Source organism: Grammomys surdaster, unplaced genomic scaffold (assembly GCF_004785775.1).
Source record: "Grammomys surdaster isolate TR1022 unplaced genomic scaffold, NIH_TR_1.0 172, whole genome shotgun sequence".
NCBI classification, from domain to species: Eukaryota; Metazoa; Chordata; class Mammalia; order Rodentia; family Muridae; genus Grammomys; species Grammomys surdaster.
Window position 1 is genome coordinate 7088566 of NW_021604620.1, and position 15981 is coordinate 7104546.

The 15981-nt window shown below is 45.9% G+C and overlaps 1 protein-coding gene across 2 annotated transcripts in view; it reads left to right on the forward strand.

Annotated features, from left to right (window-relative positions):
* Tgfbr2 (transforming growth factor beta receptor 2) overlaps positions 1-15981 on the forward strand; it is an 84402-nt gene that overhangs the window by 51352 nt on the left and 17069 nt on the right. For both annotated transcript variants that reach the window (XM_028767320.1, XM_028767321.1), the window contains 2 exons: positions 10425-11224; positions 15497-15638. In XM_028767320.1, coding sequence (XP_028623153.1) covers positions 10425-11224; positions 15497-15638 — 942 coding nt within the window. The remainder of the gene's footprint in view (positions 1-10424; positions 11225-15496; positions 15639-15981) is intronic.

The window sequence follows — 15981 nt, forward strand, 5'->3', positions numbered from 1 at the left end:
AAGAAAGAAAGAAAGAAAGAAAGAAAGAAAGAAAGAAAGAAAGAAAGCAGGACTTTCCAAACCACTTCTGACTCCAAGTACAACCTTCAGGATTCTGTAGCGAAACAGCTCTTTGTGTCACGTGGCTGTGTGCTTTGCTGGCCTGCACCCCGCCTCCGCTGCATGCACTTTAGCGGTTAGCACGGAGCCATCACTTAGGTTCACCTGAGGTGCTCGGAGGTGGGAGAAGAGCAAGGTCTCCTAACCCGGGTGCCTCACTGCTCCCTCTCTGACTATTGTAGAATTTCTTTTTAAACCGAAACAGCCTTTTGGGTTGTGAGCCTCGCTCTGGCAGGAAGACAAATGATTTTTTTCTTTTTCTTTTTTTTTTTTCTGAACAGTATCAGACATGTGGTTTCCTGTCTATGTTTAACTTTGCTAGCAGTCCATCTCGGCCAGCTGCTTCCCTCTGGGCCCGTTGCAGCTTTAATGGCGGGGCTTCACGCCATCCAGTAAGCCGATTCCCTGTGCACCAGATGCCTTGCGCGCTTGCCTGACTTCGGGGCCTTCTGAGTGAGAACCATTTAGAAGAGTTGTCCCTGCACCTCTAACTTCACATTGAGGCTATCCAGCCCCAGCCCTGGGTGACCAGCTTCTTAGAAAAAATTGAGGGTTTTGTCCTTGAGGGTTTTTTGTTGTTGTTTTTGTCTTTGTTTGGTTTTGGTTCTTGGTTTTGAGACAGATTCTCATACAGCCCAACCTGGTTTTAAGTCTTTCACATAGTTGAGGATGACCTTGGACTTCTCATCCTCCTGCCTCTTCTTCTTGAGTGCCTAGATGACAGTCCTGCACCACCAGGCCCAGTTTATGACCCGCTTAGGATCCAGCTCAGGACCTCATGAATGCTAGGCTAGTGCTCTGCCAACTGAACTACATTCCCAGTCCTGACTTTGACCTTCCTGCTTTCCCAGCTGAACTATCCCACCCTTGACCTTTCTGCCTTTCCTGCCTCGGCTCTTAGGTGCTGCGATTACAGGTTGTTCCATTAATCCTGGTGTTTGGGGTGTTGGAGAATCAACCGAGGGCTTCCTACAAGAGGGCTAGCAAGCATTCCACCAACGGAACTACATTCCAGTCCCTTTTCGGTCTTGAACACAAGGCATGAGAAGAGCAAGCGAGGGGCACTGTGGCAAGCCTGGGCGGGGCCTCTGGTTACCTGTTGCCCTCAGATTGGGCACTCAGTCCTCAGAACAGCTGCTTTCCAGCTGTGCATCTTAGTTTTGAGGGGAAACAAGGCAAGTTTACTTTCTGGACTAAATGTAGAATTTAAAAGGAAGGAATGGAGGGAAGGAATGAGGGAGGGAGGGAGGGAGGGAGGAAGGAAGGAAGGAAGGAAAGAAGAAGTGTGAAAATGTTGAGAAAAATTGTTACAATATGTAAAAAACTGTAGATTGAAATTAGTGCAGTTGTCTCCCAGAAGACGACTCCATCATTTGAAGGCTGACCCAGAGCTGAGAGAGCCTCTGCCTGTGTACAAACCTTGGCTAGAGAGCGTATCCCAAATCCTTCAACACAACCCAAGTCCAGACAAAGAAATATACAAACTGCACCACAACTCAGTCAGGCCCAGCATAGGATGTACGCAAAGTAACTGGAGGCAGAACATCTCCTTTTTGTAAATTGTTTTTTTTTCCCCCAGGCAGGGGCTCTGAGGCTAGCTCTGGTGGTAACTGGGGTGGTGAGCATGTACCTGTAGAACCCCGTTCTCCATGAGTCATTGCGGGGCGCACAGGGTGTCCGTTGTGTGCACAGCCTGCCCTGGATTCATTCACTGGATACGAGTGGCCACTGCAGCAACTGGACCCCAGTGCTTGCTCCTGTAGTGTAGTGGCTGCAAGTCTGTGTTCCACCCAACTCATCCGTGTGTCCCACAAACTCCACACCTGTGGATGGTGGCAAAATGGCTGCCGTGGAACTGTGTGTACTAAAAAAAAAAAAATGTACTCCAAGAAGCTGCCAAACTCTGAAGTGGTTTCTATTTCTACCCAGGCTTTGAACTCCAGAGGTTGTGCAATCCGAACTTCTCTACCTATAGCCTAGTCACCTGGCTTTGAAAGTCTTTTGGAAGCAGCTCTGGCCTACTGTTATGTAAACCCTTTTTGGTTATTCATTATGTCTATTAAAAATAATGAAAACAGGGCTGGGGAAGATGGCTCAAGTCAGTAAAGTTGGTAGGGACTGAGAATGCACATTAAAAACCTAAGTGTGGAGCCATTTACATGCAAATGTAGCACTGGGGAGGTGGAGGCTGGCCAGGAAAATCCCCTGGGCTCACTCACCCAGCTCAATTTCCTTCCTGAGCTCCAGGCCTGCAAGAGACACAGATTCAAAAACAAGGTGGGTAACTCTTGATGAGCGCCTTAGGTGGACTCTTGTCTCAAGGATATGCACCAGCTCACTCACAAATATGCGTGTCCTGCCCACACACATACACACACTATAAAAATGTTGACTTTTAATAAAACAGTTTACATTTGTCCATCTCATTTAAGGACAGCTATATATGGGCCTGGAACGACAGCTTAGTGGTTATGAGCACTTGCTGCTCTTGCAGAGGACCCAGGGTCAGTTCTTAGCACCCGCCCACATCAGGTGGCTCACACGTGCCCATAGCTCCAGCTCCAGACAAGCCTGACATAGTATCATTTCATACACAATGGATCTGAAACGTAGCTGTTATATTTCTTCTGTTTTCCCAGTCAGGCGGACATAACTGCCTGGGCTGCAGTGTTCAGTGCTTGGTAAATTCTGCATTAGCTGTGCAGGTTCTGGCTTAACTTGGCTTAACTGGTGTCGTTCTCTAATCCCTTCAGGATATCCCAATATGTAGCCAACACCAGGAACCACTGGACCCAAGAATGGTTGTTCTGCTAGAGTCTGTGTCTTTGTTTGTATTCTCTGTGTATTCCAGATGGAGAGACCTTAGTGGGTAGGGGCCATCCACACAGAGGGGGTCAAAATTCAGTTTACGATTAAGGAGAAAGCAAGCTAGCCTCATATCTACACTGGCCAATCTTGATAGGAAGAGGATTATGTTTTCAACTAATTAGAAGTTAGTTCAGTGAGGCCCTGGATCTACAGAAGACAGGCATCCATGGCTTTAGAACAAGCCTTAAGAATGTGAATGATGGGTGCCATGACAAGGATGGAGAAGGTATCCAGGCAACAGGGTCACACGTGAGGGTGTGAAGTATCGGGCATTACCTGGTATTGCTGAAAACACTAATGATATTTATAGTGCACAGTCTTTTCCAATATTGGCCCAGCTCCCTGGAGAAGAGGATAAACCCCAGACTTCAGTGTGTTTCTGCCTTTAGAATTCCTAAACACAGGCAGGAGACAGACAACCAAGAAAATGATGGAGGGACCATATCAAGGCAGCTGTGTCACAGCATATCCTGGGTCAGTCAGCAGAAAGAGAAGATTCTCCAGTGCTCAGGACCCCAGCCCATGGTACCATGCTGCCCGTATTCAAGGTGGCAGGGTGGCAGGGTGGCTCTTCCAGCTCGTTAATCCAGTCTGGAAATCTACACACACACACACACGCGCACACACACACACGCACACACACACACACACACACACGCCCAGAGCCTTAGCCTGTAGGCAGTTGTGGAGCCTGCCAAATGACAATGTCAACAATAAAAAGGGGTTACGTTAGTCAGGATGATGCAGGTTTCTAGGCATAAGCCCTGAGCTAGCAGGTGAAGAAATAACCGTGCTCTGTTACGGTTGGCATTAACTTTGTGGTTAAAGTTTTTTCTTTGGACTCCTAACCCGGGCGTGTGTGCTGTGGGTGGTGGGAAATATCTAACCGTGCTTGTTGTCAGGTTACCTTTGCTGCAGGTCAGTGATCAGCTGCCCTTTGGTTGGTTCAGCTTGGACCTCGCTGGTCTTCCTCAGCCTTTAACCTCCCAGGGGCAGGCTGTTTGAGGGTCTCTGGCTTAAGGGCTAAGAGTTCAGTTCTAAGCTGTGCTGTGGAGAATCAGCCCCCTTTCCCAATTCCCTAACTTCTTGCTAACTCCAGTACCAAGTGTGTGTGTGTGTGTGTGTGCGCACGCGCACGCATGCGCGTGTGTACATATGGAGACCAGAGGACAACATTAGATTCCTCATAAACTGTCAATCTTTTCTCTTTGAAGTGAGGTCTCCCACTGGCCTGGTACTTGCCAGATAGGCTAGGTTGACTGGACAGAGGCCCAGGGATGTACTTCTTACTGTCTCCCTACCACTGGGATTGCAAGCACAGGCCACCATTCCCAGCTTTTTAATGTGGGTTCTGAGGGTTGAACTCAGGTATTCCTGCTTACAAGGCAAGCACTTTACCATCTGAGGTATCTTCCCAGACCCCATAAAGATGACTTTGAAATGTCCCAATATTTGGATTTTGTGCCAACAATGTCTAAAATGGAGTGCCTCTCTATTGTAGCTCTCTGCTTGAGGTTTTGTCCCCACCTCCCAGGAGTAAGCCAGAGGAGGCTTTTGCACTGGACTCAACTTTATTTAAAGGAGAGCCAAGAAGAAACTCATGCAAAGGAGACTCTCGGTCAGGGAGGGGAGCTGAGGGGAGCTTCAGCTTGACATATTTGCAGTAGGAATTAAAGGGCACAGAGGGAAGGCCTTTCCCCTCATTACAGGGAAAGAAATAGTCTCAAAATCTACCCAGAATGCTTAGCAGCACTGTCACCACGGTGCCCGTTAAAGTCACTCCTGTGATTCCAGCCAGTTTACTCTCCTGTTGCTTAATTAAAATCATGTTTAATTGTTTGCTTGAGTTTGCTTGCTTTTCATTCGCGAGAATGAATGGGGAATCCTATCTCATCCCACACTGCTCTGCTGGTTAATTGACTGGAATATTCTTGGGGGTTATTTTCTTATTGGGCAGTCTGAATCCAATTGTGCCAGCACTCTGCCAATGATGCCACTGAGAGGCTTGGTTTTAGGAATACATCGTCTCTGGCAGAACACCAAGAAAACTACTCTAGCTTTGGGAAAGGTACTTCTGAAACTATAATGTCTAGGAAACATTCAAATGCACGCTCAGACGTAATGATAGTTTAGAACAGAGGCAAGGATTCTTCCTTTCCGTGAGCACGTAGCTGATGTGTGCTCATGCTGCTGGTCTGGACCTCACTTTGAATGGGAAGGTGCCAAGAGATTCTGCACCATGACAACGAGATGCTTAAAGAGTCAGGCGATGGCAGCAAGAAGTGTGAATTTTAGAACTGTTAAATATATGTACAAAAACATAGCTGAGTGTTCACTCCTCCTCTTCCCACCCCCCCAACCCCTCCACCATGGACTGTCTGTCTATCTACCTACCTATCTATCATCTATCTACCTACCTGCCTGCCTACTTAGCTACCTACCTACTTACACACACACACACACACACACACACACACACAGACACACAGACACACAGAAGAGATGAAAACAAGCAACTCCCAGGCTTCTTATGTGCTCTGTCATGCCCACATCTGATAAAAGTGTCTGAAAAGACTTAAAACTGAGACTCTCTAATGGTTTAAAGTAAAATGACTTAGCAAAAACAAATTATGAGGTCAGCGTGGCCTCAGAAACACTCTAAGTAGAGGCCTGTGGGTGCCACTCAGTTGGTAGGCTGCTTGTTCATCGTTCCTTGGGGCCCCAGGTTCAACCTCTTACATCACATACAGGTAGCTTGCCTGTAATGCTGACACTCTGAAGGTGAGGCTGTCAAGGTCATCCCTGGCTACATGTTGAGTTTGAAGCTAACCTGAGCTCCATAAGACATGGTCTCAAACACTAAATCGAAAAATAAAAACAAAAACAAAAATTCTAAATTGATTATTATTTATGACTTGATATAAACCTGATGAACATAGATGAATTTGAGACATGAACTCCTGTGTTAATATTTAAAGCCTTTGAGCCATTCATTCCAATGAAGGCATTTGGAGGGAAAATTCATTAATGTAACTGTACACTCGAAGGGGACCTGGATGGTGGTTCTCTGCCTTGCTGATCCAGTGTATATAGTAATGAACACAACAGGGCATCGAGAGAGCTCCTTGGAGAGACCTCACTGACCCTTGAAGTGTGTTCACATGTCACCGTGGTCATCTGGAGCCACAGGATAAGTATGCAATTGTCCGGGCAGGAAGCGCAGCTAGACTGAGGTACACCGAGGGAAGGAAGAACATCCTGACCCGAGCCCCTACCTCAATTACGACTTTAGTGATGTAGGGATCTTTAGCAAGGAAGCATGGCATGAGCAGTCTAAACACAATATCTGCCTCCATACTGTAAGTAAAACAGAACCTGACTCAGGACTGTTGGAAGTAAAGTAATATAACGCGTGTGCGTTAGGCATCGCTTAGCTCCCTGCCTAACAGAACTCACTGAGCGCTACTTTCCTAAGAAGCGAATCACAGAGGGCTTCCCACTCTCCTTCACAGGCTAAGCGAAGCTATCAGCAAAAGCCCCAGTTGCTTTGGTGGAAAGCCATACACCAATCCAGGCAAACCTACCTGTGGCATCTTCTCCCTGCATCCCAGGGAGACAGGTCACTATTAACTCTGCTGTAGGAAACTGTCAGAGAGGCCAGCCCTGGGATACCTTCTCTTCTTCCAAGGCATTTTGTTTCTTGTGCATGTGCACTGTGGACTAATTGAAGTCAGATGAAGCCTGTAGAACTTCTCAAAGGGACTTGTAAATGTGTCTGAAATATTACAGCGCTCAAATGCAATGATCTCATGTTTTTATAGATGAATATGTATTTCTGTAACAATGCTTGGGCAGGATCTAGCAGCAGATCTGAAAAGAAAGGACAGATGGGAAAGTGAGGAGTAAATCACGCGTTTATCAAGGTATCTTTCTCAAATGTTATTTGCTATGAACGTATCTACGATCTCAACTGGTGACATAATCATAGAAATACTAAGAAATGATTCAGAATACTTCAGTGCTGGAGTGATGGCTAAGTAGTTAAGAGCACTTCCTACTCAGGGTTAGAGGATCTCGGTTTGTTTCCCAACACTCACAAAGCAGCTCACCACTGTCTGTAACTCTAATTCCAAGGCACCCAATGCTTTCTTCTCGCCCCTAACGGCACTGTGCACACACACGGCGCACACATATTCATGCGGGTGCACACATATACACATAAAATAGCGGATAAATGATACATTTCAGTTAAAGGTCAGAGAAACTGAGGCCTTTTGCTCATGAAGTTCACAGAACCACTGAATTCCAATCATGAAGTCAGGGCTAAGAATATTTGCTATTGTAATTAGAGCCTTAAAAAAAAGAAAGAAAGAACCTTTAGGAAATTCTACCCAGAGCTATCTCTAATTTTATGTTAATGTAAAAAGAAACCTTTCATGGAAGATTCTAATAATTTCAGATGTATACCCTTTGAGTCCCCATATGTGTGAGGCCCTGGAGCAGTCTCAGGATTGCTTTCTCATGGGAGGTCCTCTTCTCCTAGCAGAAAAATATGTCTACTTAGAGGCAGTGTCCCACAGTGGTTCATAACTGAGAATGAGAAATAGTCTCTGTATATCTGATGTGGGCTTCTAGATGTCCCACCCAAGAACTGACAGTATGACTCAGTTGTTGACAGCACTGGCTGCTCTTGCAGAGGACCAGGTGGGTGATCAGCACCCACATGAGGGTTCACAACTCTCTGTAACTCCAGTTCTAGGGGATCCAACACTCTCTTCTTGTTTCCATGGCTACCAGGCATGCATGTGCTGCATATGTATCCATGTGAACCAATGCTCATATACATAAGAAAAAAAAAAGATTGGTAGTTATTACTGAGGAGATGGCCACCAAGATGCTTGATCTCACCTCCAGTGAAGACAAGGACGGTACAAATTGAGAGGTTACTTAAAGCCATTCTTCACTGAGTCTCACCAATGTGTCACCCGGGTGATGTTTAGAGACACCATGGCATAAGGCTAAGAACCCTGTTCAAATAGAGCTTCTTGCAAATATTGGCTTGCTTATTGCCTGAGTCAATCTTGGGAAATTAAACAGCATGAATGTTAATTCTCCTCTCTGGGACGTGCGTCTTAATAATAATAGCAGTTTCTACCCTGTAGACTTTCCCCGGCAATTAAATATAAGAATTGTGTAAGTCCCGAGAACTCAGCCAGCACAGGAGTCTCTCTTATTTGGGAATAAGCAGGAAGAAACACTTAATGTGAGTTTCTGAGCCAAGCAGACCCCAGTGCGTGTCCAGATCTACAGTTCTCTTTGTTTAGTGGAAGTCCAGAGGTCAACCTGGTGGCCTGCCTGGGAGGCTCTTATTTAGATCCAGCCACATCCCAAAACTTCCTTCCTTCCGGCCTGAGTTGTTATTGTGACTCCCTTCATCTCCTCTTTGAAGTTTCTAGATTGACAAATGTTATTCAGTCAACACACATGCACACACACACACACGAGGGGGGGAGGTTTTTTTTTTTTTTAAGCTACATGAAACTGGAGGGAAAAGTGAAGCTTTGGTTTCTAACCTTAAACTAGGGGACTTCTAGAACCTTCTGCAGTCAACACCACATGTTAATTTCAATTTAGGTGCTTGCCTCGGATTAGAAGAAAGTGAGAGATCTGAGCAAGAAGGAGCAAGAAGTGAGGAGCTAGGAGCTATAAACTTCTCAGCAACAAATGAAGGCTTCATGCAAATGATTTGATGAATTAGAGTCACAGCTAAGAAGTTATATAAGTAACAGTTTTAAAAACCCGAATCGTATTTTCTTATATGTGGAAAGAAATATTCACATTGGACTAAAGCGAAGTCTCTCCAAATTCTTCTAGTGTATAACAGGGTGTTAAAAATACATTTATAGGACAGGGGGCTGCTGATTTTTTTCTATAAAATAGTACCAGATAGTAAATACTTTTGGGTTTATGGAGCAGAACTGATCTTTATGGCAGGAAGGTCCCTATTAAGAGAATCCACAGAGGGCTTCTCTCTCCCTCCCCCTCTGTTCAACAACTGTTGAAAGTTATGGCACTTGGGGGGGGGTGGGAGGGGTTATCATGACCATACAAAACTGGCTACATCAGCCTGCTTTAGAACATAAGACTACTCATCTGACAGCACAAACATGGGAAATCATGGAAGTGGTCCAGCCTATGCCAGTTGCCAGTCTAGCCCAGTGGTACTAGGTGAGGCTCCACTTGGTGAAAGTTATAACCTTCCAAAACATGACCACCAGCAGCTGGGAATCGAAGTTTCAAACACGTGAACCTATAAAGGCAAGGATGGAGGAGGAGGTGTGGAGGGGGAGGGAAGCAGGGAGCAATTAGCCATGTCTCTATAGAAGCAACTGTGTGCAAGCAAATGTTATGCATGTCTTTCTACCTCTATCCCCAATGCCTCAGCCTTAGTTATTGTCTAGTACGTTATAGTTGTTCAGCCCTGATTGTACTGACCCAGAAACACAGAAAGGTCTAGAAGCCACGGAAGACATTGTACTGAGTTTTCCCAGCTTTTCGTAGAGAGTGGCATTTAAGCTGTTTAAAGAGTGGGGGATAGCTGAGTGGATGATTTCAGACAGGGATTGTCTTAGCCCTCTCCCATATACGCACCTGCTCCTGCTCCACATCTGGGCTGCCCTGAACTATCAGCTCTGAGCCTGGGTGGCAAGGAGAGGCATAGAAGGAAAGCCTTGTTACCTAATGTCAACTGTGTGAGTGTGTGTGTATGTGTGTGTGTGTGTGTGTGTGTGTGTGTGAGAGAGAGAGAGAGAGAGAGAGAGAGAGAGAGAGTGTGTGTGCACGTGCACGCGTGCATGCACGCGCACGCATGCGATGTACACATAGACATATATGTGTTTATGTCTGCAGGTACACAAGTGTGCAAGTGTGTGCATGTAGACTCTAGTGGATTTCTTAGGAATGGTATGTACCCTTTCTAGAACAGGGTCTCTCACTTAACCTGAGACTCACTGATTTGGCTAGACTGACTGACAAGTGAGCCTTAGAGACCCACCGCCATTTCCCCAAAGCTGGGATCCCTAGTGTGAGCAAATTTACATTTGGAGGTTTAGCACGGGTCCTCATCAGGTGCTTTGCCAGCTCAGCCCTCTCCCCATTTCTGTCCTTCTTGTATGGATTACTCATGAGGAAGAAACTTGAACTAGTATAACAATGCCTTATGCATCAGACTTTGGTTTGTATTGTATCCATGATCATCTCTGATTCAGTTTCCTACTGGAAAGGACATGGATGGTGTGCTAGTATGTAGAAGAATACTAGGTAAGGATCCCCAGCTAGTATCCACGGACCCAGTTCAGATTCTACTGTGCATAAAGACATGATTATGGACTTGCTTCCTAGCGGTACACACCTCCAGAGCCTAATGCCTTCTCTCCTTTGCCTTATCTCCACATCAGAATATACGGCCACCAGTCCTGACCTGTTGTTGGTCATTATCCAAGTGACGGGTGTCAGCCTCCTGCCTCCTCTGGGGATTGCCATAGCTGTCATCATCATCTTCTACTGCTACCGTGTCCACCGGCAGCAGAAGTTGAGCCCGTCCTGGGAGAGCAGCAAGCCCCGGAAGCTCATGGATTTCAGCGACAACTGTGCCATCATCCTGGAGGACGACCGTTCCGACATCAGCTCTACATGCGCCAACAACATCAACCACAACACAGAGCTGCTGCCCATCGAGCTGGACACACTGGTGGGGAAGGGCCGCTTTGCCGAAGTCTACAAGGCCAAGCTGAAGCAGAACACTTCAGAGCAGTTTGAGACCGTGGCTGTCAAGATCTTCCCCTATGAGGAGTATTCCTCGTGGAAAACGGAGAAGGACATCTTCTCCGATATCAACCTGAAGCATGAGAACATCCTGCAGTTCCTGACTGCTGAGGAGCGGAAGACTGAGCTGGGCAAGCAGTACTGGCTGATCACAGCGTTCCATGCTAAGGGCAACCTGCAGGAGTACCTCACGAGGCATGTCATCAGCTGGGAGGACCTGAGGAAGCTGGGCAGCTCCCTGGCTCGGGGCATCGCTCATCTCCACAGTGACCACACTCCTTGTGGGAGACCCAAGATGCCCATCGTTCACAGGGACCTCAAGAGCTCTAACATCCTAGTGAAGAACGATTTGACCTGTTGCCTCTGTGACTTCGGGCTGTCCTTGCGCCTGGACCCCACTCTGTCTGTGGACGATCTGGCCAACAGTGGGCAGGTGAGTGGAAGCGGGTGCTCTGTCTCCAGACCTCATGCCTGGCCTCATTTCTGCCCCTTTCTTTTATTTTCTTTCTACAGTTCTTTATTTGGAGAGGTAGGGGTGTGTGTGTGTGTGTGTGTGTTGTGTGTGTTACAGGTGTGTGTGGGTGCACTTACCCAAGCATGCACATGTGGACATGTGGAGAGCCTAGAGGCTGATATCAGCTCCATTTTTCTTCATTGTTTTTTCCCTTATTTTTCGAGTCAGGGTCTTTTACTGAATCCAGAACTCTCTGATTTGCTAGATTGGAGAGCCAGTGAACTCTACAGTCGTGGTCCTCCAACCCCGCTGCAACCCAGAAGCACTGGGAGTACAGAGGCATGCCAGTGCATCTGGCTTTTACATGGCTTTGGGAGCTCTGAATTCAGGTCCTCATGCTTCTACAGCAAGCCATGCCCCTGCTCCTCGTGTAACATACTCACTGGTATACTATATATAAATCACACAAAGCAATGGGTTTCATAATGACATTTCCATCTGTGCATGTAAGGAACTTCAAACAATGCCTTGCATAAATATCTTCCTATTATCCCTTCCTTGCCCTGCCCCCTTCCCCTGCCACATCCCTAATAAGCCCCTCCCCACTCCTTTACTTTCATTTCCTTTCCTTCCTTTAGATTCCACATGGAATAGAAAACAATATACTTTCTGAGCCTGGCTTGTTTCACTTAACAGGATAATTCAGGTTCATTCACTTTTTCCTGTAGATGCCATCTTCCCATTCTTCTTTACAGGTGAACAAAATTCTACTGTAGACATAAGCCACACTTTCTTTTTCTAGCCAACTTTTGGGGAGACCCAGGCCTACAATATAACTTGGCTATTTTCACCTCCCCTCTTGACCCACACCCCAGGCCTCTTGTCTCATGGAGCTCTAGGCTACGAGATTTATCTAAGGAATTTAGCACATTAAGATGTCAGTCCCAGACATATCCCACACTCTCTTGACTAGATACCTTTGTTAATAGATGACATTTTGCTTCTTCAAATCCCTTCCAGCTTGAGTCAGCTGCTGGTTCTCACTTTCCTTCCATTTGCAAATGATTTTCTTTCAGTCAGGAACTATCAACATCTTAGCTCTACTTTTTCCCCTCATATAGCTGTACTAGATGTACTAGAGACGTTCTGCTGCCTACTCTTAGTGGTTATATTGGTTTCTAGATTCTAGAAGGAGACCTTAAAGTTCACATCCACACTCAAGACGCCCAGCATAATGTCTCAGCACAGTGGAAGTTGCCAATGAGTATTGGTTGAAGGAGAGAACAGTTCATGCCCCCCTCCGTGTGTGTGTGTGTGTGTGTTTGTGTGTACATACACGTATATTTGTGTGAAGGCCAGAGATATAGCCCTTAGTGGGCTGCTTACCTTCTTTAGTGAGACAAGGCCACTTGTCTAAAACTGAAACTGGAGCTCACCAATTTGGCTAGGCTGGATGGACAGCTAGCCCCAGGAATCCTCCTGTCTCTGCCCCTTCCACACAGTAGTGGGATTTCAAGGGTGTGGCACCACAACCACCTTAAATGTAGGTTCTGGGGACTCCAGTGCTCTTCCCGTGCTCACATGGAAAGCTCTTTGCTGAAGGAGACACTGTCCCAGCCCAATGGTTCTATTTTTGAAATGTCCCAGATCCAAATGGGAATCCTTTGACAAAGGCGTGTTTAGAGGATGACGAGAAAGAAGGAAGATTTCCATCCCAGGTGACAGCTGATGCCCCCTCACAGTGGGTCCATTGTGAGATTGGGATAACTGTTATGTAACGTGTCCTGACCTGGCCTTGAACTTGGTGAGGCACTTCATCCAGTCACCTACTGGTAGAAGAAAAAGCCCACAGGTCTTTGTTGTAAGTTGCCAGTGAAGGTCCAGAAGCACAGCTGTTTTCTCTAGCTGGCTAATGGGGCACGCTCTAAAGCCCTCCTTGAACTGAACCGAACTTGCGAGGTTTCTGCCTTGTCAGCGCTTGTCTGTCCACAACAGCAAATGCAGCGCGGAGGTCATCTCGCGGAGACACAAACAAATTAATATGTCAGGGCAGTGACTCACAGAGCGCTCTGTTAAAAAGAGAAATGTCTTCAAAGACATGCCAGTAAGGACCATTCTTTGGAACAGTGACATCCAATGACTTCACCTCTGCATGACAGGACAGTGATTGACACTGGATGAACTTGCATATGCTGCAGTATCAGACATTTTCATTTGAAAACTTCCCTTGGAGATAGTTTTCCCTTTTCCCTGCAGGCCCCTGTTTGTTTAATGTCAATCATAAAATAGATCACAGGCCCAAATAACCAGGATAGAACTACACATCACATTCATGGAAATTATTGTATGACTTGGTCTTTTCATATGACTTTAATTTAGCAGAGATTTATGAAATTATGTCATTATGGGCCATGAGGTAAATTAAAATTAAATAGTCCTTAAGTGACCCAACTGGGTGGCAATTATTTTCATCATGAGTCTTAGAGTTTCACGAATGGAAAAAATATCTTATTTGCAAAAGCAAAAATAAATACGTAGGAGTGTATCGAGATGGCTTAGTGGCTTCGAGCACTTGCTGCTCTTGCAGAGATGTCAAATTTAAGGGTCTTGATCAGGTTCCTTTTCTCTGCCGGTTAAAGAATTAAAAGGGAGGAAAAAATCTTGAAGGTGAAAGGTGTGGTAGAGAAACCTCGAGTACAGCAAACAGGAACAGGTAGAATCGGCCACTGAAATAACACGTTGATTTCTGGTGAGGAGACACACGATGCAACAGACATGCAGACAAGAAGACCCTCTACTGAGCTCAGAAGGACTCCAAGAGCAACAATCCAGTCTCTTCCTGAGGGCTGGAGACTTTCTTTGCTCTGAAGGACTTTCTTCCCCTAATTTAGGGAAGGAAATTAAAGAAGGATCAGATGGCTCAGTGGTACAACTGTTATGTAACGTGTCCTGACCTAGCCTTGAACTTGGTGAGCCACTCCATCTGGAGGCCTACTGGCAGGAGAAAACGTCTAAAGGTCTTTGTCTTAAGATGACAGGCTTTGTATCAGGCCAAGAGGGTGCAAAAGAAGTCAGCCATCTTGGAAGTTCGCCACCTTAAATACATACCCACTACCTCTCTCTGCCTTTTAGGGAATCTGTCTGATTCTTAGTCTCTCCAGAGGACCTGGGCTCAGTTCCCAGCACCCACATGGCAGCTCAAAACGCTGTAACTCCAGCTCCAGCGGATCTGATGCTCTCTTCTGGCCTCTACAGGCACCAGGCACAATACCCACCACATAAATAAAACTAAGTAAATCTTTTTTTTTTTAAAAAAAGCATCTAAAGTATCACAGATGTGGCCCTTCAGGTTGTCTATAACAATATTGAATGATAGGATGCATATAATAATATATAGGCAGATTAGTGGCTCTGGGTGGGGTACTAGTTTGAGCATGCTTAGTTTAGTCTTTGAAGAGTTTTCAGGGAGAGAAAATAATAGTATGTGTCGTGTCTACCCATGTAATTCTCATCATTTAAATAGCACTGTGTTGTTTGTTGTTTCTAAGCACATCTGCACAGGCCTGGAGATGTAGCTAAGTCAGCAGAGTGGTTGTCTCGTGAGCATGAAGCCCTCAATTTGATTCCTAGTATCCATAAAAACTGGGCGTGGTAGCATATGCCTATAGTCTCAGCACTCTGGAAATGAAGGCAGGAAATGAATGAAGGAAGATCAGTGGTTCTAGATAATCAGCTACAGAGTATGAATCCAGCTTGGGCTACATGAAACATTGTCCCCCATCAATTCCCCCCCCCCAAAAAAAAAAGAAACGGAGAAAGGAAGGAAGAAAGAAAATATCACACCATCACACCTCTAGCTGGGGCACTGTTGCCAATAAATGACTGCCAGTGAAGAAGGAAGAAGAGTTATGTTACTTCAGTGGTATACCCATTGATAGTCACCTATGATCCAGTAAAGCCCCCACTGATACTTATACCAGCAACCCTAATCAAAAGCAGCGGATCATTTTAAAATGTATGGAAGTAGATAGAGAACTTGTTATCAAAAACGGGGTTCAGAAGAAGCGAGTGAGAAAGAAGAGAGGATAGTGAGGGTGAATATGATCAAAACACATCACATACATGCAGGAAGTTATCTAAGAACCGAGTAAAGAGACTCTAGCAACAGACAGTCATTGGCATGTGAAGCCCAGGCTTTGGGCCCTTCAGAATCAAACAATGGACTTCCTTCTGTGTTTCTTTTGGTCCTAGGTGGGAACGGCGAGATACATGGCCCCGGAAGTTCTGGAATCCAGGATGAATTTGGAAAACGTGGAATCGTTCAAGCAGACGGATGTCTACTCCATGGCTCTGGTACTCTGGGAAATGACGTCCCGCTGCAATGCCGTGGGAGGTGCGTACTTGATCATGGCAGTCAGTAGTGGGATGATGTGATTCTGCTGTCCCCGCCCACTTCCGGATGATGTTACGCTATCTGTCTCAGGCACGGTTCCAGGGCTCAGCACAGACCACTGCACTCCACTGTGGGGAGACAGTTGAGATAGTGTAGCACATAGCTCTTCTAGGATTATTAGAGATTTTTCTGAACAGCCACAGTTCCCAAGTGAAAAGCCATACATCTTTCACGAAGCTATAGAGAATTACTCTTTTCTCCACAGATACTTCAGCATCTTTTGAGAGGTTCTCAGTAGAAGCAGGGATGAGAATTATTTCTATTTCCCTAAAGGGTAATAGTC